At 39.3% G+C, this 27,932-nt stretch overlaps 1 protein-coding gene across 3 annotated transcripts; it reads left to right on the forward strand.

Moving 5' to 3' along the window:
* The first annotated feature begins 2,737 nt into the window (after positions 1–2,737).
* Positions 2,738–27,716, forward strand: ALG8 (ALG8 alpha-1,3-glucosyltransferase). Of its 3 annotated transcripts, XM_002916275.4 has the most exons (14): positions 2,738–2,887; positions 3,116–3,548; positions 7,035–7,113; positions 11,853–12,046; positions 14,066–14,175; positions 15,244–15,311; positions 18,222–18,348; positions 18,801–18,904; positions 20,116–20,236; positions 22,548–22,687; positions 23,911–24,050; positions 25,347–25,444; positions 25,798–25,870; positions 27,463–27,716. In XM_002916275.4, exons 2-14 carry the CDS (start codon positions 3,412–3,414, stop codon positions 27,692–27,694), a joined length of 1,623 nt encoding a protein of 540 aa, XP_002916321.4. In that variant the 5' UTR covers positions 2,738–2,887; positions 3,116–3,411; the 3' UTR covers positions 27,695–27,716. The 3 variants fall into 3 exon arrangements, with proteins under 3 accessions (XP_002916321.4, XP_034522174.1, XP_034522173.1); XM_034666283.1 differs by lacking the exon at positions 2,738–2,887 and having other exon boundaries at positions 3,420–3,513; XM_034666282.1 differs by lacking the exons at positions 2,738–2,887; positions 3,116–3,548 and adding an exon at positions 3,555–4,178.
* The last annotated feature ends 216 nt before the right edge of the window (positions 27,717–27,932 follow it).

The raw sequence follows: 27,932 nt of genomic DNA on the forward strand, positions 1-27,932 counted from the left end.
GGAGATGCCAGGTCATGCAGTTTATCAAAAACTTCTTCACCAAGTTGTGTATTGTTCTATCTGCTCAGTTCTTCCAGCCTGAAGACACTATGAAACTGAGATTGGCCCTTTTCATCAATTTCTCCCCATGTCCCAGATCTACTCATTCTGGATGGTGTACCATAGGGAAAAAGCAGGAACTCAGGAGTAGGAGAGACTTGAGCCAGAATCCTGTTTCAGACACTCACACATTCAACAAATACTAAGTGCATAGGTTCCAGCTGCTACTGCTATAATAGTGAGTAAAAGTAGACAAGCTCCCTGCCTCCACAGAGTGAATATCTAGTAGGGGTATTACGTAATCACATAAATAAATGTAAAATTCCACTCAGCTGACTGGTGCACAGGATAGAACAGGGAGGTTTCCCTGAAGAAGAGGTACTTAATCTGAAGGTTAAAGGACAGTTAAGTTAACTAGCCTAAAAGGATGTTAAAAATAAGACAGCAGACCCAAAATGGAGTCACTTATGCTAAGCACCACACCACCAAACCAGGACTCATTCATGACAGCTCTCCCAGAAATAGAATTTTAAACCAGTAAATCAGGAATTGCCTAAACATCACTAGTTAGATAATCTGCCTGATAGATCCCTGCTATCCCCTAAAGGAAAGTAACCCAACCCAAAGCAATAAACAACCTGCTTGTTCTGCCTAGTACAACTTCTTGTTCCTGCTCCCCACTGCCTCTGGAAGTCTTTCATTTTGTACAGCTTTTCAGAGTTCTTTTCAATCTGCTAGACTGGATGCTGCTTGATTCATGAGTCATTGCATAAGATCTTTAAAAATTACTGAGTTGAATTTTGTTTTTTAATAGGGAGAAGGAAAAATATTCCAGGGGTGCCTGGGTGGCTCAGTCAAACGTCTGCTTGTGGCTCAGGTCATGATCCCAGGGTCCTGGGATGGAGCCCCACATCCCTGCTTAGTGAGGAGTCTGCTTCTCCCTCTGTCTCTGCTTCTGCCCCTGCCCTCGTTAGTGCTCTCTCTTGCTTGCTCTCTCTCTCTCTCTCATTCAAATAAATAAATAAAATCTTAAAAAAAAAAAGAGAAAAAGAATATTCCAGATAAGGGAATAGATGTGTAAAGGTATGATGACAGGAAGGAACCTGCATGTACTAGAGCCTGAAAGCAGATCAGTGAGGTAGAGTGAAGAAGGGTGGGGAGGAGGGGATGCATGTGAGAGACATGGAGGTCAAAAAGACAGGACTCGGCAATAACAGTTAGGAATACTTTTACAGAATGACTGACAACCTGGCCAACAGTGGCTTGAACACAGAAGCATGGTGTGTGCACATGTACATGTGTGCGCATTTCCTCAAATAATAAGTTTCTTTAGACAAAAAGACAGTAAGAATTCCAGAGGTAGGAGGGATTTGTTTAGCAGTTCAGTGATGCCAGGGCCAACATGAACATCTTTTTCCTCACAGCCAAAACCAGCTCCATGCCCCATGATCAAGTCCAAGGCAGAAAGAATTGAGAAAAGGGGTAAAATTCAAGACAACTGTCTCTTTTATCAGGAAAGGAAAACCTTTCCCAAACCACCCCCCCCGACCCCCAGCAGATTTCCACTGAAGTCTTACCAGACATAACAGTGTCATCAGGCCACTTCTAGCTGCCAGGGAAGCTGGAAGATCAACTGTTTAACTTTTCCATTCTCTTGAGAAAAAATGGAAAAGGGGAAAGGGGATTGGGAATGGATGTTGAGATAATCAATTCACAGTGAGTTTGCAGGTACAGGGTTGGGGAGGTGAACAACTGGACAGTTGATGCCATTCTGGGTGGATAACATTGCAACAGCATGACTTCAGTTTGGGATATATTGAGCTTGAGGTATATGGTAAACTGAATCCCTGGAACCTGTGAATGTTACTGCATATGGAAAACGGCAGAAATGATTAAATTAAATATTGAGATGGGGAGATGATCTTGGATTATCCAGGTGGGCCCTAGATGTAATCACATGTGTCCTTATAAGAGGGAAGCACAGGGAGATTTGACTCCAGAAAAGCAATAGATGTGATAATAAGGAAGAGGTTACAGTTAGGTGAGGAAGGCGCCAGGGAATACAGACAACTTCTAGAAGCTGAAAAAGAAAAGAGATTCTCCCCCTCAGAGCCTCCAGAAGGAACCAAACCTAATGACACCTTGACTTTAGCCTATTGAGACAGAGTTTAGACTTCTGATCTCCAGAACTGTAAGAGTATAAATTTGTACTGTTTTAAGCTTATGCTTAGCTTGTGGTAATGTGTTATAGGAGGAATAGGAAACTAATGCAAATTGCCTTTAAAACATCTAAGAGAGGTCAGTTAGGCAGATGGATGTACGGGTCTGGAGGTGAAAGATGAGGGCTGGGCTTGAGATATACATTTGAGTGTCATATTCAGGTGGGTAGCATTTGAAGATGTAGGAGGACATAAACTCCTATAAGGAGAGTGACACTGTACCTACATGCTGTGCATCTTTCAACAAGGTACTTAAAGTCTCTGAAACATTATTTATTGAAATTTTATTCTGTCCTGGCATCATATCAAGCTCTTCACGAGCACTCTCATTTAATCCTCACAACCACTTTATGCGGTAGACCATTTTTATCTCCTATTTACAGAAAAGGAAACCGAAGTTTAGAGAGATTAGTCATGCCCGAGATCAGACAGTACATGATGCAGACTAACTCCATTCCTCTGCCTTGGCCCTTATAGCCCATGCACCAGCAGCACCAGCACGATCTAGGAGTCTGTTAGGCCTACTGAATCATAATCTGAATCTGAATCTTCACAAGATCCCCAAGTTACTTCTACATTGTTTAACAAGAGCTAGACTCTAGCCTGCCTCCAGAATGGGTTCCACTCAGGTAGGTGCTGCAGCAAGAGCCTAGTTCGGAGTTCTGGAAGCACAGAACGTTTCTCACCTCTGTATCTTTGCTCACATCATTCTCTACTTGGAGCTAACACTTCCGTTCAGGTGCCCGGATTAGGCACCTCCAGAACCCTCAGGTGCTTTTTTCTCCCGTAACTCTCGGGTTACAATGCTGCCTCCTCCACTATGCCTCTAGGACAAAACACAGCTCTTTCTCGCCTAGGTACCGAAACGCCAGGTTCTGCCAAGCAAAATGCAGGAAACGCCAGAGCAGACGCCCAGCAACTATTTAAAAGGAAGTATGAAATAGTTAACGAAACTTAACTTGTCGCCTAAGAGACCCGCGCAGACGGAGCCATACCCTGACGAGCCCGAAAAAGAGGCCGGGCGGTGAAAAGACAGTGAGCGGGAGGTTTAAACACCAGAGCTCCCGAGTCCCGCTGGAGGACTGACTGAGCGCATGCGCGCAGCGGCCCGGAGCCCTCTCAGACGGCTTTCTCCGCATGCGCGAGAGCCCGGATGCGGATCCAGTTGGTTGAGAGCGCGCGCGGCGCTGCAGTGATGGCTGCGCTCGGAATTGCGACGGGTGGTGGATATTGGTTTTCGGCTTTGGCGCTCGGGGTGACTCTCCTCAAATGCCTTCTCATCCCCACCTAGTAAGGGACCCGCACCGCGGGTGGTCAAAGCGGGAATGAGAAGCGTGGATGCCCGTGGGTGGGAGGAGGAAAGGGAACCTGGAAGTCGTGTGGTCTCCGCTGTGCTTCCCCCTCCGCCGATTGATTGTTACTTGACGTGAGAACTAGATCATAGCCCTGAATAGCTGGCTTCAGGCTTGGCGCTGTCTGACTTTGGTGTTTCTAAGCCTTGGGTCCTCATTCTTAGTGTGCAGGTTAAGAACACCCACCTTCATCATTCAGCGGTATTTATCAGTTGCCATCTGGCAAGGCACTAAGTCTTGGAGGTGCAGTAGTGAGGAAGACATTTCCTGTTCTTGCCCTCGATAGATTCGTGAGGGCAGATAGACAAAAACGATAGTTTCAGATTGTGATAGTATCTATGAGGGAAATAGAGTGACTACGGGTCAAGACTTTACTCTTTTAGGAGGTGATGTTTAAGTTAAAATTTGAAGGATGAAAGAGAATAAGCAATGTAAAAAGCAGTTCAGGCATAGAAAAGAAAAAGTGTGAAGGCCCTGTGGTAGGAAAGAACTCAGAGCATTCTGGGAACAGAAAGTGGCCATTGTGGCTGAAGAGCATTATGGGAGGAGGAGAGTGGCACAGGATGAGGTGGGTAGCAGCCAGATCACACAAGGTTAGACTTTGAAAAATGGAGGGGCAAGTCTGAAAGCATGGAAACTGGTTAGGAAGCAACCACCAAGTAATATGTATAGTGTGGCTACTCAATATTTATTAATATTAGCATCCACCATCTGTTCATCCTTTCTAACTCTTATGCAGTGATTTTTCCCTTCATTCCTTTTCTCCCTTCCTTCTAGGTCTCCCTACCCCTTCCCAGTTTAGGTTTTGGTTTACTGGTATCCTTTGGTTCAAGTTCTTGTTGATATCCTGTTGGATATGGAAGGAAGAGCTGTTTGTATAGAATGTACATTCATACTGATGTGTATATGTAATTATAGAAGCAATGAAGTGCGTGTAGGTTTAGCAAAATGACTTACAGAGACTTAAAGGGGTTGGCCAAACTTTCTGCATAACTGAAAGTAAATAACCATCTTTCCATTTTAAAAGCAAATTGGAAAAACCTTTCTACAATGTAAGATTCCTTTCAAATCAGAGTGAAAGGGAATTTTTTTTTTACTGTAAGTCTGTGCATTTAAAGTGATATGCTTTAGTGATTTGCTTTAGTTACTTAAGCCTAGAGGTTGTTATTTTGAATACTGCCCTTAGTCCAGGACTAAGAATGTATGTAGTTGTAGTTAATGCTCTGCTTCTCAAACTGTAAAACCCGGGGATGTGAGAGGTAAGCTACATTATAAATGTAAATATAGTCAACAAAGTGTTTGTTAACTGCTTTTATATACCAGGTACTGTGGCTAGGCAATACAGGGGGGGACAAAATGGATATGATCACTAACCCCGTAAAGGGTGTAGTTTTGTAGGATAATAGTTCCAGAAACAAACCAATGCAAATATGTAATTACATAACTACACTTGCGTTAAAAGCGTTACAAAGGAAAAGAATGAGATTCTATAAGGGGACTAACTAGAGGGACTTACTTTAGATTGGGTGTCAGGGATAAGTCTCTGAGGAATTGACCTGTAGTTGAAGGCCTGAAGACATGCCCAGTACATATCTTTTGGTAACATAGGTAAATGCATTTCTGTTCAGTACTGTGTATACTTAGAAATGGAATTCCTAAGTCATGAGATCAATTTTGAGTTGTGATTTTGAGGATTCTGTAGGAAATTGAGGTGACACTGTCAGGAGGAATTTGGGGATGTCTAGCTCTAGAACTCAGGAAAGAGATCAAGCTTGTTTTGTGGTGTGGGAGTCATCATTGTGCAGTTAATAATGTACATAATAAGTATGAATAGATTGTACAGAACAGTAAATTGCATAAAAAGAAGACCAAGAACTGAACTAGGGGAACATCAGCATTTACTTGATGAATATTGGAATGGAACGCCATGAAAGAGACATAGAAGGGGTTGGCTAGGAAACTCAGGAGAGTTGTCACAGGAAAGGTTGTATAAAACATTGAGAAGTGTTAATCAGGTTTTGCTGCAGAACTCATCAGACTTTGATGAGAGTTAACTCAGCAAGAATGTGTTGAGCCCATCCATGTATTAGGTGCTATTCAAGACATGGAGGGGAAGTACAGCAGTGGACAAATGGAAAAAAATTATTCTAAAAAGGGCAGAAGGGTACAGAATATGCCACCCCAAAATAAGTCTCTGGCAAAAGGATTATTTGGGGCCGATTATTTTGAGAAACAGCAGACACAGGAGAAGCTCTGAAAGCAAAGTAGAAGTTAACCCTTTTATAAGGAAAATTTACATTAGAAAGGGGGACTGTATTGGGAAGAGATCTGTTACCAGAGATCACTTTTTCACCTGACAGTCTCATGCACCAGACTTCCTCTTCTGGCTTCCAGTGAGTTGCCTTCCCGCCTTTGGAAGGCCCAGTCCCCTATCCCTTTCCTCATCTCAGGGTGGTATATAAGCCGTAGTCGGTTGGCTGCTATCTAAGTCTCCTATCTTTCTTATATCTTTTGGGACTTCCATACATACATGTGTTATTAAAATTGGCTTTTTTCCTCCTGTTAATCTGTCTTATGTCAGTTTAATTCTTAGGCCAGCTACAGAATTTAGAAGGGTAGAAGAGAAAATGAAAATGTTTCTTCCCCTGCAGGGGAAATGCTTGACTGCATTTGTATATAGTGAGGAATTGGAGACATGGAAAAGGTAGGGCAGGTGCCTTTTCCTACCTTCTCTGTCTGATGAATTCCTGCTTATCCTTGAAATCTGTCTGGTGTGTGAAACATTTTCCAGATGAATTTTGTTAGAATTCTTTGTGAACAAGAGTAAGTCACCTCTGAGCAATAGCCAGAGGACTTTCCTTATGAAAAAGTATGGGCTTTTGGTCAGCCCTTTAGATAACTCCAAAAACCTTTTCACTTACATATAGATCCCCGGCTTTTCCAGAAGGAAGTCTGCCCTTTAGATAAGTGAGGTATTTCAGGATTATGTAATGCCTGTTTGTGTGTGTATAGGATCATGAGCTATGACAATACAGGAGTGTTGGTCCTTTTAAAAGCATAATTTTAGAAATGTGAAATCAAGGGTTGCCTGGGTGACTCAGTGGTTTGAGCATCCGACTCTTGGTCTCAGCTGGGGTCTTGATCTCAGGGTCCTGAGTTTTAGCCCTGAGTTGGGCTTTACACTGGGTGTGGAGTCTATTGTGAAAGAAAGGAAAGACCGACAAGAAAAGAAAAGAAGAAAAGAAAAGAAAAAGAAAAAAGAAAGAAAGAAAGAGAAAGAAAGGGAAAGGAAAGGAAGAAGGAAGGAAGGAAGAAAGAAAGGAAAAGGAGGAAGGAAGGGAGAAAAAGAAAAGAAAGAAAGAAAGAAATGTGAAATTAATAAATGTGACAAAATCTCATTTCACTCATGTGATTATTTTGATAGCCATTCCACAGATTTTGAAGTACACCGAAACTGGCTTGCTATCACTCACAGTTTGCCAATATCACAATGGTATTATGAGGTAGGTTTTAATTTTCACTTTTTTTGCTGGTCTATCTTTTATGATGATGTGTGATATCACATAAGTATTACTGATATTAAAAGTTTTCCCAAAAAAAGTTTTCTGTGTGATTATGGGCCTAATTAATCTTCAAAATAATTGTGCTTTTTCCTCCACTCTGTCCTCTGGCACCATTAGGGAATCCCTTTACTTCAAAATGAGTTTCCCAAACTATAAATTGGGAATTATAATATTTGCCACACCCTTTTTGAAAGAATTTGGGATTGAGAAAGAGGAAAAATTGGATTCTAGACCTGGCTCTGCCACAGCATAGAAAATATATTTCATTTCTCTGAGCCTTAGTTTCTCATCTGGTACATAAGGATTAGGAATGAATTATTTCTAAGATCCTGTCTGTCCCCAGTATTTGGTGATTTATGAGAAAAGGAATAATCAAATGTGATTTGTAGGATTCTGGTAATATATAAAACATTCTCTTCTATTTATAAAAACTATGTATTTTTATTTCTGGTATGAATTACTAAGTTGCATATGATATTTCATGAAAAACAGACCTCACTTTAGAAGTGTCTGGGTCAAAAACAGCACTCCGCTACAGGGAGATTTCTTTAAGACAGTCTGAAGTTTTCTGTGAATTCATTCTTGCTTTTTGGGTTTTTTTGTTTGTTTGTTTTTGTATTTTGTTTTTTGGGTTTTTTGGCCAGATCAGAATAGTCCTTAATAGCTTAAGAACAATTGACCTAAGGGACCAAGTTGCTTCTCACATAATAATACTATAAGTATTTGATAGAAATATTAAGGATCTGTAAGCAATTACTTTAAATACTTTACTTTTAAAATACTTTAAACTATTTCAGTTTGCATGTATGCAGACCAATTAGAAGACATGATATGTGGCGTGGTGGTCAAGAGCTTTGGCTGTGGTTCCAGACTGCCTCTGTGTGACTTGCAGCTCTGGGTGCATACTGGGTGACCATGGACACACCGCTTGACCTCTCCAAGCCTCAACATCCCTAACTATTAATGATAATAAGTATTAGAGTGAAATGAATATAATGCTTATAATCCTTAGCACAGTCTTGGAACAGAAGTGCTCAGTAAACATTATTAAGGGTTTTTAATAATTAGCATTATTCATATATGACCCTTGGACTATAAATAAAAAGGCAGCCCCCATCTCCCCTTTCTCTCTGACCATTCCCTCTTTGCTTCCTTTGCTAACTCTTCCTCACCTACACACCCTTTCAACAGCTGGTACTCTCTAGGGTTCTCTTTGTGGTCCTTGTTCTTTTAATTCTGTAATTCTTTGTGGATGTTCTCTCTCCTTTACTCCTGCAACTTTCACCACTTTCTGTTATCTTAGGACTCCTAAAACTATTTAGGCCAAAGCTATCTTCTTTATCAGTTTATTTTAGATAAAAGAGACTTATGTAACAATCTTGGGGCACCTGGCTGGCTTAGTCTCTAGAGTATGCGATTCTTGATCTCAGGTTGTGAGTTCAAGCCCCTTTGGGCGTAGAGCTTACTCTAAAAAAAAGATAATCTAGTAATGGTATACTTTATTCTTCCTGCTCTCCTCAAAAATAACAACAAAAGCCAGTAAGGAGCAAAACTCTTTTGTGGGCAAGGCTTGGCTATATGTGAGAAGAGGCTGACAGGAGATAAGGCTGGAGAGGTACATATGGTCAGGTCTGGAAGGGTCCCTCTGCCATAATAAGGAGAGTGAACATGTGAGCAGTGGTCTGCTTAACTGTGACTTCTAACCTGCCTTTCTGCTGTGGCTTCAGCTTACATTGGTTGGTCCACTGATTCGGAAAGACACCAGAAAGACCCATAATAAATATTTTTGGAATGAACACGGTTGTTTTGAATCTTCATATGAAGAGGTTGGATGTTTTTATTTGAAGATACACCTCTGGGAGAGAGCAAGATAGAGTCCCTCACATCCAGGAGTATGGTAAGGAGCCAAGGGCGTTGCAGCTGAGACCAGATATCATGAAGCCAGCACAGGCTGACGACAGCCAGAACTGATAACCAGCAGAACCAGAAGAAGCCTGCAAAGACCCAAGACTGATTAGACTCATTTGAAAAGGGAAGACTTTTGCAGCAAACCGTCAGACTCATCAGACACTGACCTTTTTTTTTTGCCACATTCAACGTCTGGAAAATCTCACAATTTGCTGCAAAAGCCCTCCCTTTTTAAATGAGTCTAATCAGTCTTGGGTCTTTGCAGGCTTCTTCTGGTTCTGCTGGTTATCAGTTCTGGCTGTCCTCAGCCTGTGCTGGCTTCACTATATCTGGTCTCAGCTGCAACGCCCTTGGCTCCTTACCATACTGCTGTTCATGAGTCAGTGCTTGACATGAGTCATTGCTTGACATGAGTGACTCCATCCTGCTCTCTACAGCTCTGTTGTAATAGCTTACTGAACTAATGGATTTGCAGTCAGAAGACCCAGATTTGAGTGATGGCTCTACCAGGTTTTAGTTAAGTGATGGAACTGTTCACTTGGGAGAAGATGATAGCTAATAGCTTCACTGGCTTCCCGAAAGCTCTTTAAGTAATAAAATGGCCCAGATAGAAATCCTTGAGGTTAAGAGAACCTTCGGGGCTAGATTTGGAAAGTCTTTGTGTGGGGAATGTATAGAGAGTTTCTGAATGGTGTGGGATTGAGAATAGCAAAGAAAGGACAGGGACACTTTGTTTGGGAAAATTGACAATTTCCCAGGCAGCACCTGTCCCAATTTTTTTCAACGCTTCCTAGTCCCCATTTTATTTAAAGCAATAAACGTGTCAATAAGATAAAGTAGGAACGAACCTTTTACACTTCCTATAGAGTAAATGACTCTAAGTGTAGAGTGAACTCTGACATAGAAACTGTAGCTGGGAACAGCTGATGTTAATAAAGTCCAAGTTGATGTTGACTTTCTTGGAATTACATGGAGCAGTAATTTCTAAACTTGTTTCTTAAGTATTTACACCCTAGCAAGAAAACATTTTTGAGCATTTACTACTCAGCGTGAGTTTATATATGTTATAAAAGTACTGCTTTATTAATACGCTGTTAAAAATAGGCATTAAAAAGGATGAGATTAAATGACAGAATTTCCAATTTTTCTGTAGCTACAGTTTAATAGCTCATCTCGTTTACACCCCACGTTGGAAACTTGGGATTAGGGAAGGAACTTTTCAAGAGCAAGAACTTAATGGGCAGGTGCGTAGCTTGAGTGCTCCAGCCTGAGAGCCTCTGGGTTTGCCTCTTCTGAGGCTTCTACATTTTTATACCTGCAGGGGGAGCAGTTAGGCTACTTCTTACCTGGACCTGAAGTTGTCGCTGATCTTTACCACAAACAAAGAGCTTTATTTATTTAAGGAAATAAACTACTAAAATAAGTAAAACTCAGAGGTGAGTCTCTCTCACCTCATTTTATACCACAGAACAATCCTAAATAATAGTCCCTGTGGGCACCCAGTTAGTACCCACTGAACCCTCAGTGCAATTCCAGGAGAGGAGTTTCTCATTGAAAAGAGCAACAAATACAGAGTAGGGAGATGTTTACGGTCTGAGCTCTTAGAAGTGCAAGGTCCAAGGAGGGCACGTATTGCATGGTGCACTGGGTGTTATACGCAACTAATGAATCATCGAACTTTACATCAGAAACCAGGGATGTACTGTATGGTGACTAACATGATATAATAAAAAAACATTAAAAAAAAAAAAGTGCAAGGTCCAGGTTTAGTTTTAGGGACATCCTATGGTGATAGTAACAATTTTTTTAATGATAGTAAATAATATTTATTGATATTGAGCTTGTATCTGGTTCAGTGCTATATAAATAGTATTTTATATGTGTATGTAAAATTTAATGCAATAACCCATGAGGTACACACTAGCATCCCTGTTGTTTGGATGAGGAAACTGAGACTTAAAGAAATCTAGAAAACATAATATCCTGAAGTTATATACTTCATTTTCATATACTCTGTATTTCATATGATTGGCATTTTCATTTACTCATTAGTGGCTGCTCACTCACTTAACTAACGATTATTTAATGCTTAATAAATCAGGCACTTACTAAATTTTCAGAATACAGAAATGGCAAAGAATGGCTTTTGCTCTCTTAACCTCAGTATCTCATATTGGAACAAAAGATAAATAGCATTTGTGTTGCATTTTGCCATTTGTATCTGTATTTCATATGTATTATGTCAATTAGCCCTTATAATACCTACTTTACAAATAGGGAAAATGAGTCTGAGAAAGAACTTGAACCCAAGCTAGTGAATCATTTGTTATGCCATAGCTCCCTTTTTAATATTTAGATAAGTAGCGTCATATCATAACCAAGTTTATTCTTGCAAATTTCATTAATTTCCTTTGAAATATAGTTGATTCTACTTAAGGAAATGGGAGACCAACCACATTATATAACTTAGGAACCAGGTTTTGGTATTCTGCTCAGTCTTACATAGGAATTACTCTATTAATATAGGTCATTTTTTTACTTTTTTTTTTCTTTAGTAATCTCTACCCCACATGTGGGGCTCAAACTCACAACCCCAAAATCAAGAGTCGCATGCTCTTCCGACTGAGCCAGCCAGGCACCCATAGGTCATATTTTAAATGCAATTTCATTTCATATAATTTCTTAAAGACTAGAGAATAAGGATTTTCAATCTTTATACCTTGTTTATTCATTTATTTTAGGATGTGTTCTCTCTTTGATTTTTCCCACAGGCAACTTCAGAGTGGACCTTGGATTACCCCCCTTTTTTTGCGTGGTTTGAGTATGCCCTGTCACATGTTGCCAAATATTTTGATCAAGAGATGCTGAATGTCCATAATCTGAATTACTCCAGCTCAAGGACCTTGCTTTTCCAGAGATTTTCTGTCATTTTTACAGATGCACTCTTTGTGTATGCTGTCCACGAGTAAGTCTGAGAATGTCATTTTGTATGGAAGGTGTTGAGGACATAATATAGTATTAAGTATTAACTGGTTCCTCATTTAGGGAAAGCAAAGTTCATATAATAGCAAATGCTAGAACAGTCCCAAACTCTGTTTTTATTTTTTAAAGTAATACAATGAATAATTACACTGAGTAATTATAGTAAACAGTCTAGCTGAATGTTCTGGAAGAAAATGTGAGATAAGGTAGGGTTACAAGACAGAGGTAGAACAAGAGATTGTGAATATTGTGAAAAGTAGTCCCAAGTAGAATTCCATCACCATTTCTCCTGCCTAGTATGGTTCCATATGCTTTTTCCTTTCCTTTCCATATGCCCCCAGAGGCTTCTGTGACCTACCCTATTAGGATACACACACGTACACACACTTGTGTACACACATGGGTTGTGCTGACCACCAATGGAGTTTCCATTCTAGTAAACTCAGGAAACCTTACTGAGTGCCTTTAGTTGTTGTTTCTGAATTCTTTCCTTCGTGAAGACTCTTCACTAATTTTAAGTTACATTTATATTTCATATTTTTATGCTTCACATCTTTTATTATAAATCAATTTTATTTGAATACACATATATACAGTGTCTTGCACAGTGACTTCCAGGTAATTAGTTCTCAGTTAATGTTGGTTGCTATTCTGTCCTAATACTTAAGCCTGCAGGTATGATTATGAGAGAGCACTAACTGTGTCCCTTTAGTCACCCTTGTCACAAATGGATCATTTCTCTTTGTGAGGCCCTGAACCCTTGCCCCATTTGGGAGAGTCCCTTGGGAATGTTTTAATCACTGATAATTATGGACTATTTCCTGTTTGACACCTTATCTTTCAGTCTGTTTATCACCTAGCAGGAGTTGGAAGGGAAGGCGATTTGTGATGTACTCCTTTAAACTCAAAAGCTTCAAGCTCCCAGGGAAAGTGTATATGTAGGCAGAAAGAGGAGGAGTAGAATTTATTTCCATCTGCAATGTAGAGGGAGCAGTTAAGTAAGATAAAAATTGTTTAGATCTATGTGCCAGTTCCTGGAACCAAGCACCAAGTATAGATAGTAACTTACTTAATTTTTTCAATTAACCTATAAGGTTACTGTCTCTGTTGATGAGGAAACAGGCTCCATGGAGGAAAAGCAGGTCACCTTTTGCTAAACCCTCTTTAACTGCATCTTTATTGTCTATTTTTTTGGCTTACATTTCTTTTTTTAGGATTTGCCAATATTCAAATGAAAACACATTTTTAAAAATCTTTTTATAGGATTATACATCTGTGTCAAAAGTTTGGAAAACAGAAATGTACACATATACATAAAGTAAATGTGACCCATACTTCTCCATTTATAACTATCACTATTAACATTTTGGTGCATGTTATTTCCGCCTCTCTTCTGTGTCTGAATATAATTTTTATAAAATAAAAATAGGATCATAATTTTTTGTCATCTGCTATTATCACTTAATAATAGATTTTGACCGTTAAATGATATACATTTTTAATAAATGCTTTTAAAATTATTTGGACAATCAGGAGCTATAAGTTTATGGCTCTATTTTTAATTTGAGTGCTATATATATATATATATTTAAAGTGCTATATCATCTTGGCCTGCATGGTTTTTTAGTACAGTTGACACACAATATTACATTGTTACATTAGTCTCAGGTATGGTCTGCATTTTTTACTCGAGGACTGAAATACTGTGTGCTCTATCAGTTTTCAGAATCCTTTTGGGTTTATGGTGGCTGTTTTTTAATTTTTCGTTTTATTAAATGAAGACTTTGTTTCAAATCAGCATAGCTCGGAAAGAGACATGGGACTAACCCTGAGGTCTTGGTTTCTGTTGTCACCTTTTCAAGCAGCCAAGAACAGCATGGACAGTTTATCAGTAATAGCTAGTAAAATGTATCTGAGTGTATTAGAGTGTACTCTGATAATATTGTGATGTTCTAATGAAGATGAAAGTTGTTTCTGCTTCCTTCCTGCTGTTTCAATGTAGGTGTTGTAAATGCGTTGATGGGAAAAAAGCAGGTAAAGAACTTACAGAGAAGCCAAAATTTATCCTATCAGTGTTACTACTGTGGAACTTCGGGTTGCTAATTGTGGACCGTATCCTTGACATTTTCTGTACTAATCCCTTACTTATTCTGATGTATACTAACTATAAGATTAATTATTTCTACAGTGATGATTCTGAAGTGTGAGCTGCTTTTGAAAATGGATGTGGGGTGGGTCATTGGGTTCCCCAAACTGTGGTTTCTATGGGTTCTCCAACTATACCAGATTCTGATTGTTAGAGCACTTTGTCTCTGAAAAGTTGATGATGTTCAAGAACCAGTTAACCTACCAGTAAGTAAAGCAATATACTGGGGTTTGTTGACTGTCTTTAGATTAATACGTATCTCTTAAATAGTTTTATAACATATTATTCTAAATACCTTTTCTAGGAAAGGGCCTACCTCAGTGTTTCTTATGGGAGCAGACAGGTCTTCGGGCTTTTCTGCCATCTTGGCTTACCACATATTAACAGACAAAGTTCTTAAATCCAGAAGGTTTGAATGAAACCAAAATCTTAATGGTAGAAGCCTTATATTTTACAGTTTTCATGAAGGTACCCACATATGAGGAAAACACCCAGACTTCGGTTCAGATCTGACCTGGACTCAGCTCTTAGCTGTGGCATCACAGTAGCTTTGGGCCATCTGTGGATTAATGGCTCCGAGGTCTAACTTCCTCACAGGTTCATTGTGAGGCTTACTGAGTAAGATTGTGTATAGATACTCCAAAAAAAGGGATGTTACATGCTAGCAGCCTTCAGTAGCTTTCAGGCCTTTCCTTTCTCATCCCTAATTCTAAAAAACAAAACCAAAAACTTGTCCCATAGCTGCTGGGTCTTTAAGGTAGAAAAAACATGGGAAAGTTTCCTGGTTTTCTTCTTAAACATAAATTTTTTTTATCCCCTATATAATCCTTGGCACTATATACATTTTAATTAGACTTTGTCTAAGATTTAGCTCTGTTTGTAGAAAACACATTTATAAGGAGTTCAAACTGGGAGGAATATTTTCATCTTCAGTTTGCCCATTAGGAAAGCATTTACATTTTTATACTCAATCTGCTGAAACAGTTCAATTTGAATTTGGTATCCTCGGTTGTCTTTCCTTAACCTAAGCCCAGATATTCATTTCCAGTACAATGGTTTTTTATTTGGACTAATGCTACTCTCCATTGCACGATTATTTCAGGTAAATACAAAATAGGCAGATGAGATTTTTAACCCCTTAGGTCTGACTTTGAGCTTATAAAGGCAACAGTGTAATGGGTGATCGGCAGACTTACCTGACCAACTGTTTTGAATTGCCAAGTGCTATATAGACTCTTTCATTGAGTGTTTCTCGCAAATCCCACCTTCTCTTTTAATAATAACTTTCTGTTTTACGCGTAGACTCTAGAAACTTGTTAGAGGGTGGCAGGCATTGGAGGTGCTATATTTGGTTGGAATCATTTATCTAGGAATGAAATCTTCAGGTTTTAGAATATAATAACTGATGGTGGGGTTTCACCATCAGAAGTAGGTAGCACAGTGTAACGGAAAGTATGGGATTTGGAATCAGAAGACTTGAGTTGAAATCCTGACTGGCCCTAATAAACTGTATGACTCGGGCTCACACAAATGCATTGGCTGCTTTGGGTTAGGTACATTATATATAATACCTTATTGAGTAAGCTTCACAACTATTCTGTGAAGTTATTGTATTTATTGCCCTCCTCTTTATAGAGGAAGAAATCAGAAGTTCAGATTTCTGGGCCACCCCTCTGTACACTGTCTCAGAATCCTTAGCATCGGGGTTTTGGACTCTATAGGGAATTTTGATTCACAGTCAGGTTTGGGAACCATTAACCAAAAGCAAGTCATTTAACACCCTCAGCCTCAGTTTTTGCATCCATAAAATGAAATGTACCCCCTTGTTACATTGTTATTTGTAAAGTGGGGCTCCCCACTGGGGAGCCTGGGTGGGTCAGTTGGTTGAGCGTCTGGCTCTTGATCTCAGCTCAGGTCTTGATCTCAGGGTTGTGAGTTCAGGCCCCACACTGGGCTCCATACTGGGTGCAGAGCCTACTTAAAATTGGGCTTCCTACCTCACAGGGACTTTGGAAAGATCAAATCTGATAATCTGTTTTAAAGTTCTTTGTCAACTATAAATGTCTGGATAAGTTGTTTTTTTTTTAACCATAAAAAGCTACATAGTGCTTAGAAACATAATTGGCATTCCATATTATTGAACAAATAAAGTTTAGCTATGGAACCATCCAGACCTCTTCTGAATCTTAAATAAATTATAAAATGGGTGACAAGAGATCTGAAAGCCCCCCATGCTCTTTTCCTTATCATTCCTCACTCATCTATTCTAGACCACACCCAGTGAGAGAGTGAGAGAAGGAACCTGGCCTTTCATGGTCCCTTTGGCAGTCTCCTTGCTGAACCACAGGAACATTATCTCATTTGATACCCAGATTCCTGTGAGGTAGGTAGAATTCAGATTTATTTAGTTATAGTCAACTTGGGATTTTTTTGTTTGTTTTAAATCAGACTACTTTCAGTTTGTTAGGGCCAAGTACTGTACTTGATGCCTTCAGCCTGATAGTACTATATGTTACCTGATCTATAACAGCAGATTTAAATGGTTCTTTGGTAACATAACATCATATATATTCTTTCCAGCTCCTCCCTGGAAATCAGCTCCAGCTGTTGTAAAACTGTAAGGGGGGAGGGTGATTGAATTCCCTGGGCTTTAGATCTTTAATTGGAATTTGTAATGTGTTATTATGATGTGTCCTGTACCTCAGCATCAAGCTTAGTATTGAATAAATACTTGTTGCTGTAATGAACTAGGCTCGGTATGAAAACTTACTGGAATCACTTGCCTGTTTTCACCTTATATTGCATGTAGAATGTTTGCCCGAATTTTAAAAACTTTTTATTATAGCAGATTTAAATCACATACAAAAGTGGAGAAAATAGTACAGTGATCTAGACACACACACACACACACACACACACACACAGGATTATTTTGAAACATATACCAGATGTAGTATTTCATTCATTAAGTAGTTCAGAATATATATTTTAAAATATGTATTTTTCTTGTTGGTATATCTTACACATTTAATGGCTTTTAAATTATTATTTTTTTTATTGAGACATAGTTGACAATGTTACATTAGTTCCAAGTGTACAGCATAGTGATTCGACAACTCTGTACCTTATGCTATTCTTACCACAAGTGCAGCTCCCATCTGTCACCATACGTTATTACAACACCACTGACTCTATTTTTTATGCTGTACTTTTTATTACCATGACTTATTGTTTTTTTTTTATTTTAAACATTTTTTATTTAAATGTAATCAATTAGCATACTGTATTATTGGATTGGTTTCAGAGGTACAGGTCTGTGATTCATCAGTCTTATATAACACCCAGTGCTCATTACATCACATGCCTCCTTAATGTCCATCACCCAGTTACCCCATCCCTCCACCCTCGTCCCCTCCAGCAACCCTCAGTTTATTTCCTATGCTTAAGGTTTATCTCCCTCTCTGGTTTCGTCTTGTTTCATTTTTCCCCTCTTCCCCTATGATCCTCTGTTAAAATACGTATTTTTCTAATTGTGGTAAAATAGACATAAAATTAACTGTCTTAACCATTTTTGAGTGTATTAACCATTGTTAAGTATATTCACATTGTTATACAACTGATCTCCAGGTTTTTTTTATTTTTTAATAAGCTTAATTTTTAAATATAATTTGAGACTTAATGGAAAAGTTGCGAAGATAGTGCAGAGAGTTCCTATGCCCCTCACCCATTTTCCCCTAATGTTACCATTTTATATAAAACTGTGATACTTTCATCAAGACTAAAAAACCATATTGTACACCTGAAACTAATATAGCACTGTATGTTAACTAACTGGAATTAAAATTAAAACTTAAAAAAAAAAAAAGACTAAAAAACCAACATTGCTACATTCAGATTTCACCAGTTTTTCCACTAATGTTCTTTTTCTGTTTCAGGATCCAACCAGGATACTACATTACCACATTTAGTTTACCTGAATTTTAAAGTGATATTTCCCTTTTAAATCTCCTAGAAAAGGCATATGGAAGGAGCATTTCTCTTTGCTGTTCTTCTGCACTTCAAGCACATCTACCTCTACGTAGCTCCAGCTTATGGTGTATACCTGCTACGGTCTTACTGTTTCACTGCAAATAAACCAGGCAAGTTTCAGTGATAATAGCAAAACCTTTATTTTATTTTTCCCTGCTTTGGTAGTTAGCTTCATGAGAGGATTTTATAAGGCACAACAGATAACTCTCAACTATTTTTTTAATTTTAAGATTATTTATTTATTTATTTGACAGAGAGCACAAGTAGGGGGAGTAGCAGAGGGAGAGGGAGAGAAGCAGGCTCCCCACTGAGCAGGGAGCCCAATGTGGGGCCCGATCCCAGGACCCGAGCCAAAGGCAGATGCCCAACAACTGAGCCACCTGGGTGCCCCTGAGATACCTCTCAACTATTGATCCTAGAAACGCTTTACCCATTCTCACTTTTCCATGCTCTTGTCACATTGTAAGAATGGTGTACTATCAGGGGATACTTCTAGTTTTAGCACATTGTATAAGTTACGGTTGTCCATGCTCCTAGTAATGGTAATGTTGCTTTTCTGTAGATGGGTCCATCCGATGGAACAGTTTCAGCTTTGTCCGTCTTACTTCCCTGGGACTGATAGTTTTCCTAGTTTCCGCTCTTTCATTGGGTCCTTTCCTAGCCTTGGTAAGTCTTATTTTTTTAATAAAGTAATATGTGTTTTTTGTTGTTGTTGCTGCTGGTGTTGTTTAGGAAAAAATAATAAAACCAAGAATGTATAAAATAGGCAAAACTACTTTTTTCTTACTCTTCCCCAATATGACTCCCCAAAGATAGGATGGTATTCTTTCCAACATTTTTGTTTGTATTCAAACATGTATGTGTATATTTATATCTTTTTATGTCTCACACACACAGAGACACAAACTCTCAGAATCGATAATCATTTTTTTTTTAAGATTTTATTTATTTATTTGACAGAGAGACAGCCAGTGAGAGAGGGAACACAAGCCGGGGCAGTGGGAGAGGAAGAAGCAGACTCCCAGTGGAGGAGCCTGATGTGGGCTGGATCCCAGAACGCCGGGATCACGCCCTGAGCCGAAGGCAGACGCTTAACGACTGAGCCACCCAGGTGCCCCAGAGAATTGATAATCATTGTTCACAGAATTCCCTATTTGCTAATTTGCCTACTTGCTATAATTTATTGTAACCCCCAAATCCGTACTCATAGTGTTTTCACAGTCATTCACTGACAGCAAACATTGGGAGTGCCCAGAATATTACGCATGTTCAACAGATACGTTTTAAAATTGTTCCCTTCGGGGTGCCTGGGTGGCTCAGTTGGTTGGGTGACTGCCTTCGGCTCAGGTCATGATCCTGGGGTCCCAGGATTGAGTCCTGCATTGGGCTCCCTGCTCAGCAGGAAATCTGCTTCTCCCTCTGACCTTCTCCCCTCTCATGCTTTCTCTCCCAATAAATAAAATAAAATCTTTTTAAAATTTTTAAAAATTAAATTGTTCCCTTCTTCCCATACCCTGAATTCCACTAATTAATTTTAATTCCTGTTAAAACTGTGAAAAGCATCGCATCTTCTGTAAAGTCTTCCTTGGGATCACCTTCTCTTCAGTAGACTTGGATAAGCTGTACTCTGTGTCCTCCTTTGCACCTCATAAATTCTTCCCTTATCATGTTCTCTCGTAATAGTACTGGACTGGTATTCAGAGTCTCTCGTCCCCTCTCAGGAGATGAGGTTAGACAAGAGGAGGTTCACACAACTACTTGAAGGAACAAAGACTGGAACTCAGACCTCATACCTTTCCACACACCATGTCACATAGTTCCCTAGTTTTCTTTTGAATCTGGAAAAGATTGGTCACTGTTGAATCTCTTTTCTACAGAACCAGCTGCCTCAAGTCTTGTCCCGACTCTTCCCTTTCAAGAGGGGCCTCTGCCATGCATATTGGGCTCCAAACTTCTGGGCTTTGTACAATGCTTTGGACAAAGTGCTCTCCGTCATTGGTATAGTAACAAGCCTTCTTACTTAGACAATGAATTTGGAAAGGATGAGTCACATTGAGAAATGGAAAACACTGCTTTGTGTTTTGAATGTGGCTGAGCTGTTTGTTCTCCAGCCGTGCGTTCCAGTTTTCAGAATGAACAGGGGAGCAGCTCTAAGAACTAAGGCTTCAGTGCAGTAGATAGACTATGCTACTTACGAAAGCTGTTTGTGGCCATGACCTTGTTGATCCTTTCCTTGGGAAAAAAATGAAATATTTAGACATTTTTAAAAGGTAATTTTTGCCTTAAGTAAGACGTTATTCAGCAGCTAATCTGCTTTTAAACTTAATATATGCAGAAGAAAAGAATGTGTACGTTGTGACTCTGGGTGTTAAAGCAGTAAGGAAAATGATCGCCATGCATGAGATAGGAAGAAATGGGAAACCTAAGCTAGGCTTTTAAGTTTGGGTTGTGATTAAAAAAAAAAAAAAAAACAAAGCAAAAAAACCCAATTTAATCTTGAGATGGTCCTACTGAAAATAATACACTCTGGAGTAACTCACAGTAGTTTGTAAATGTAGCCTAGCTTGATGGGAAATGGTAAGATCAAGAAAAGGTTGGCAAACTTTGTCTCTAATGGGCCAGATAGTAAATAGTTTAGGCTTTGCAGACCACATAAAGTGTTTTTGTTTGTTTGTTTGTTTGTTTGTTTTACAACCATGGAAAATATAAAAACTCTTCAAAGTTTCAGGGCTGTACAAAAATTAGCCACAGGCTGGGGATTTGGCCCTCAGGCTAGACTCTGCCAACCCTGGATCTGGAGTCTGATGACTTCGTTGGAGGCCCACCTGCATAAATTACTGGCTGTGTGGCGCTGATCAAGTCACTTGATTCTTCTAGTGATTATAATCGGGATAACATAAGTGACTGTACTCATGCACCATGTCGTAAGAAACACAACAATAAAGAAATGCTAGGTTGTTAGTAGCAGGGGGCTTTGGAGCCAGACAGACCTGGGTTTAATTCTACCACTTATCACTTGTGTGACTTTGGACAAGTTACACATCTCTCTGTGCCTCAGGGGCCTGAAAGTAATGGCTATGAAACTCTGGGCACATTATGGCCGCCATTACTGTTTTTGGTACATACTTGTAGGAAATCATAATGTGGTGTTATCCCTCACCCACTGTGAATCCAGCCTTGATGTACATGGATCCTTACAAGGAATTTCTTAACATTTATATTTCAAAAACCTTAAACAACCAGCATGGTATGAGATTCAAGGGCCACTTTCCTTGTCTGAGTCAGGAAACTATACTGTACATTACCTTTTATATCTGTTTCCTCAGAGATGTCTTACCTGGAAAGTCAGTGGCAGGAAGATAGTTACTAGCTTTAAGAGAGAATCATCAGACTGGAGGAAAAGGAAAGAGGTTAATGAATACAAAATATTTTGGTAGTCTACACCTTCCCACATTTCACTGATTTTCGGTGGCATTAGGGCCATGCAGGTGTTCAGACTGTCCTGTTAGCTTGTTTGGGATGGGGTTTGCATCATCATCCTCAGGCTTGGTTCATTTAGTAAGTATTCCTTGAACCCCTATTTGCTGGGGATAGAAGTGGATTAATAATCATCATTTCTGCCTTTATGAAACCCAGTATAGTAGAGAAAATGAGCTCATAAACAGATACAGTGCAGTGGGGTAAACACCATTAGAGATGTGTACAAGGCCCCCATGTGTGTCTCTAGCCCACAAGAAAATAAGCTCTACTTTTTTATTTAAAAGCTTTCTCAGATGAGGGAGTGAATTAGGAGTTCTTTGCAAAATGAGTAGGCCATCCTAAGCAAAGGGGACAAGTGTGGAGGATGCTGTGTCAGTAGGTTGTGGCCACGTCACATTTAATCAAGCAGAAGAGATGAAGCTGGAGAGGTAGGAAGGAGCTAGATCATGGAAGACACTCTGCCATGCTTGGGAATATGGACTTTACCCTGTAGGCAGTGAAGGATTCCAAGCTGGGGTATGACGCGGTCAGATCTGCCTTTTAAAAGCCTGCTCATTTTAGAGGTGAGAGCAGATTGCTATTCATGCTGCCTCCAGCCAAGTTCCTTTTAAGCTGCACAAAGTCCCTTTTCCAATAGAGATAGCTGCTCTGCACTGGGTAATCTCAAGACCAGAGGCATTTTAGGCAGAATAGTACAGAATTGAGTTAATATATCTTGACCTTAAAGCAGCAATAAGATTTAGTAGCTTTTTTTTTTCTCAAGAAGTTGGTTGGTAAAATATGGTGTGCTGTTGATAAAAATAAAACAAAATATCTACTTATTCTGTAGGTTTGGAATTGAAACTTCTTGATCCCAACAAAATTCCCAAGGCCTCGATGACAAGTGGTTTGGTTCAGCAGTTCCAACACACAGTCCTTCCTTCAGTGACTCCCTTGGCCACCCTGATCTGCACTCTGATGGCCATATTGGTGAGAATTCACCCACAGTACTCATTTCTTGAATTTTCTCTGTTTTTCTTTCGTGTGGCTGGTTTATTTCAGCTTTCAAGGTTTTCCAGCTATAGGACAGATACCATGGCCGTGATCCTGCTGCAGATTGAGGTTTTTCATAGCAATTCTTAGAGTAACTTTGAACACCTTAAGGAAGAATTACTAGTAAAACCTCTGTGAGAAAGATCCCTCACTGTGGCTGTCAGATCATCTCTTCACCCTCAGATGAGGACAAAAGAAAAGCCCAGGAAGGAAGGGGCAATGACTGCACTGAGGAGAAAGAGGGAAATGTGGGTAGTGGGGACATCTGGTTTCTGCTGTTCTTTACATCCATGGCCAACTAGTCAAAAATCCAAAGTCGTCTGGACTGCATGGATATTTTTATCTTGATGATGACCGTGAGTTAAGAAAGTCAACAATAGTTGTTTGAGCATCAAACGTTGAATCTAACATGAGTCAGATGCTATTAGAGGCTTCATTCATAGCTGTTTTTATGTTAGCAATCACAATGCTCTCAATTTCATGATATAATTTTAGTGGCATTCAATATAAATAACTCAATCCTACCTATAATTACACTCAGCTTTAATTTTGGTTTCTAAATGATCAAGCCTAGCAAGACACCTGACCCTGGTTAATTAAGTGGCAGTACTGGTAGGTAATTAAGCTCTGCTGGCCTGCTTGTTCCCATGTTCTAACTAAGGTAAAAACTTTTTTAAGACCTCAGCCTCATAAGCTGCATGTGGAAAGCCATACTTTTGTTATAAATTACACTTCAGCCCACAAAGCTAGGTATGTCTTTATTAATATGGCAAAATCTAATGTATTATTAGCCCCAAAGTGTTTATGAACTTTCATAGTTTGACCTAATAAATTCAAAGACTACTAATTAACTAATTCTGAAGATACAATAAAGGGTTTTACTGGATATCCTAGAATTTCATTTATTATTAATTCTGATGAACTGAATTACTTTAATGAGTTAAACATGTATTTCCAAAGGCCTTTTTTTCTGAGTTTTTTTTTTTTTTTATAATTTCTGTTGGAGTGTTCACAAAGTGATGAATTATCCCAGTTTAATGGAGAATAGCCTAAGATCTATGGTTTTTCAGAGAGGATATAAATTGCATTCGTCTGAACAATGTTTCTGTCAAGCCTATTTTGAATGATATTGAAGTTTTATCTTTGCCTGTTGTTTCTAGCCCTCTGTTTTCTGTCTTTGGTTTAAACCTCAAGGGCCTAGAGGCTTTCTCCGGTGTCTGATTCTTTGTGCCTTGAGCTCCTTCCTGTTTGGGTGGCATGTCCATGAAAAAGCCATACTCCTCGCAGTTCTCCCAATGAGGTAAGCGGGTAACTCAGTCAGCTGGCATTTCTGGCAATTTCCCAATGACCCTATTGTTTTCTGTTTGATCTGTCCCTTCTTGACATATCCCATGGGATAGGCAAAGGCAAAGATGTAGAGGAAAAGATTTATACTAGGGCGGGACAGGGTTGCTTAACTTGCAATCCCTGGACCTGTGAGGTTGCACATGTTGTTTCTGCATTTTTTTGTTAAGGGGTACTGTAGTGATTAAGAACCATGATACCAGGCTGTTAGATCTGGGTATTGAATGGCAGCATAGTATAGAAAAGCATGGGCTTTGGTGTCATCACTTCTGTGAAAATAAGGTTCCACAGTTTCTGTTAAGTGTTGTTAGTCAAAGGATGGAGTCCATTATGGAATAAAATCCAATGTTTGTGTAGCACTTCACATTTGGCAGAACTATTCTTACAGTGTTTGGGGGGTGGTTATTTGTTTTGTTTTGGTTTTTTGCATTTTTTTCTTTTGAGCCTCGCAACAACCTTTAAGGTAATTAGGATACGCGGATATCATCCCGTCTTAACATCTATAGAAACCGGGGCTCAGAGAGTTTAAGTGACTTATCCAAAGCCACATAGCTAGCAACTGGCACAGTTAGGACTTAAACCTGATGTTATAATGCTGATTCCTATGATCTTTTCACTGTACCATGCTTAAAAAAAAAAAAAAATGCAGTAGTGTCCGTTTTGTATAAAATTAAACCTGATAGATGATAATAGAATTAGCCTTTTTTTCTTGAGATTTTTCTTAACTCCTGAGAGAAATCATTTAAGCTCTGAAGGAACCCTAAGCAAATTTGTCACATCAGTATATGGCTTGTTTGGATTCATTCAGCAACGTGGAGTTTCCAAATTAAGAAATAGCGCAAAACTTCTAATGTCTTTGGTTAGAATTCATACCAAGCACCATCAGGCACAGGGCACCACACAAGAGAAGAGCTATAGGGTTGGAAACTGCTAAGTCCTGTTTCCCTGGCCACCACCACTAGGTAGCTGCCAGTCCCATACCATCCCTTTTCCTGGAGAAGGCAGTTACTCGGGGAAGCAAGACTCGTTTTGAATACTCCCCAGTCAGTGTGGTACATTCTTCTGTCAGTTGCTTAAATTTTCCCACTAAATTAATATTCTCCATTGAATTGGACTTGTAGCAAAGATCAGTATGTTATCTTATGCTTAAGCCAGTTCGAGAATAATAATAGATGCAGTTTACTCAAGCTATCTATAAGTGCAAGTTTCGGTTGTTGTTTTAAGGAATTATTACAAGAATTTTTATTTTTAGCCTTCTGTCTGTGGGAAAAGCAGGAGATGCTTCCATTTTTCTGATTCTGACCACAACAGGACATTATTCCCTCTTCCCTCTGCTCTTCACTGCACCAGGTAAACAGCTTTTTTTTCTTTTTTCTTTTTTCTTTCTTTTTTTTTTTTTTTGAAAGAGAGAGATTTGATTGCCATGCTCTTTTCACCAGGGCCTGGAGATCAATACTATCTGAGTTAAACAACCTTAAAATCTCCTGGAAGGAGAGCGCTTATCCATTTTCTTAAATAAAACCTCTAATTTGTCCCTAATCCTCAGTATCTTTAGATGTCACAAAAATGCACAGTTAAGCTCAAAAAGCTTTGCTAGCACTATATGGCTGTGTCAGTGTGCTTATTATATTGCCTTAAGTATCACAAATCATTTTCTTCTCAATTGAATTATCACCTGTATTTTTTCTTTATCCTTTTAACAGAACTTCCCATTAAAATCTTACTCATGTTACTGTTTACCATCTATAGTATTTCCTCGCTGAAGACTCTATTCAGGTAATCCAAAAAAGTACATTTAAAATTATGTTTGCTCTTGTGAAATGTTTATTCCTAAATGGTCAGCTAAGCTTTTTAAGACTATTTCTTAATAGAACAGCATTACAAAAAATTGGCAAATCTTTTTAGGGAGAAATTACCCATCACCTGTCACTCTGACATGACAACATAGTTCATGTCTTTATTTTGAGGGAGCATTTGAGGAGGGACTACCTAGCTTAAATTAAAACCTTATATGAAAACTAAAAATTGGAATGTAAAATATGCATTTTGAGTAAAACCACATAAATATAGATGCATAAAGCTAAAATATATGTAAAAATTCTTGTTATAGAATTATGGGTGGAATTTTTTTCTCTTTTAAACACTAAACATTTTAAACATTACCTGTATAATTTTTTTTTTAAGATTTTATTTATTATTAGAGAGAGAGAGAGCATGCATAGGCAGGGAGAGGGGCACAAGGGGAGGGAGAGAATCTCAAGCAGATTCCCTGCTGAGCACGGAGCCTGACACAGGGCTCGGCTCACGACTGAGATCATGACCTGAGGCCGAAACCAAGAGTCTGAGGCTTAACCAACTGAGCCTCCCAGGCACCTCTGTATAATTTTTTTTTTAAGATTTTATTTATTTATTTGAGAGACAGAAAGCACGAGCAGGGGGAGGGGCACAGGGAGAAGCAGGCTCTCCACAGAGCAGGAAGCCCAATGCAGGACTTGATTCCAGGACCCTGGGATCTTGACCTGAGCTGAAGGCAGTTGCTTAACCAACTGAGCCACCCAGGTGCCCCTGCTGTATAATTTTTTAAAGCTTCCCTATGATTCATATCTGACTGTGTCCATGAGCCTCATATACTTAATTGTATTAAAACTCAGTTACAACCATATGACCCAGCAATTGGACTGTTAGGTATATGCCCAAAGAACTGAAAACAGGGACTCAGATACTTGTACACCAATGTTCATTGCAGCGTTATCCACAGCAGCGGACTGAGATTGTATGACCTATCTAGAATAGGCAAATTCGCAGAGACCAAAAGTAAAATTAGAGGTTGCAGAGTAGGGGTGGGGGAGGAGGAATGGGCAGTGATTCTTGCTGAATGTTTCCAGAGATTCTGTTGGGGTGACAACAATGTTTTTGAGAGTGGATAGTGGTAACGGTAGCACCACATTGTCAGTCTACTTAATGGTACTGAAGTGTATACTTAAAAATGGTTAAATAGCAAAGTGTATGTGATTTTATCAAAGCAAAAACATCTTACAAACCATCAGTTTATATTGTTTACCATATTCTGACTTCAGCGTCACAGCCTCCAGCTGCCTTTCCTCTCGCAGACGCACAGCTGGTTCTCTCGGCTCTTCCGCCAGGTGACGGCGGAATTGGATGATGACTGGCTGAATGTGGGTTATTGAGATAATGCAGTGCTATATCATTGTCAGCTTTTTCTAAGTGTGATATTTAATACACTCTTGACTCTGGCTTTGACTGTTCTTCACGTCAGGACAGTGCAAGTGGGAAGCTTTAACTGAGAAATGTTTGCTACACCGGAAGGACACATTTAAAATCAGACTTTTCTCTCCTTTTTTCTTCAGAAAAGAAAAGCCTCTTTTTAATTGGATGGAAACTTTCTACCTCCTTGGCCTGGGGCCTCTGGAAGTCTTCTGTGAATTTGTATTCCCTTTCACCTCCTGGAAGCTGAAGTACCCCTTTATCCCTTTGTTACTGACCTCAGTGTATTGTGCGGTGGGCATCACATATGCGTGGTTCAAACTGTATGTTTCAGTATTGACTGACCCTCCTGTCGGCAAGACAAAGAAACAATGAATAAAGGAACTGCTTGGATGTATTCCAAACAATTATTTCATGGGAAATTAATCAGAACTTGAAGAAAGTCGCTGGTGGCACGAACCGTTCATTTCAGTTGTTCTGTTTGAAGGACCATTTTTCTAAACTTGGCCTTGCCCAGCCTAGCAACCTGATTGTCACCATGGTGAGAAGCCATTTGTCCTCCAAAACCAATGAAACACATTTGAAACAAACCTCGCTTTGCCATGTTAAAATT

This window comes from Ailuropoda melanoleuca, chromosome 8, assembly GCF_002007445.2.
Source record: "Ailuropoda melanoleuca isolate Jingjing chromosome 8, ASM200744v2, whole genome shotgun sequence".
Lineage (NCBI taxonomy): Eukaryota > Metazoa > Chordata > Mammalia > Carnivora > Ursidae > Ailuropoda > Ailuropoda melanoleuca.

Excerpts from the sequence above, each read along its gene's own strand:
- ALG8 (XM_002916275.4), top strand. The coding sequence starts at position 3,412 with ATGCGGATCCAGTTGGTTGAGAGCGCGCGCGGCGCTGCAGTGATGGCT. Across the intron at positions 7,114-11,852 it reads TATCACAATGGTATTATGAG|GCAACTTCAGAGTGGACCTT; the intron begins GTAGGTTTTAAT and ends TTTTTCCCACAG. Across the intron at positions 25,445-25,797 it reads TCTGCTCTTCACTGCACCAG|AACTTCCCATTAAAATCTTA; the intron begins GTAAACAGCTTT and ends TCCTTTTAACAG.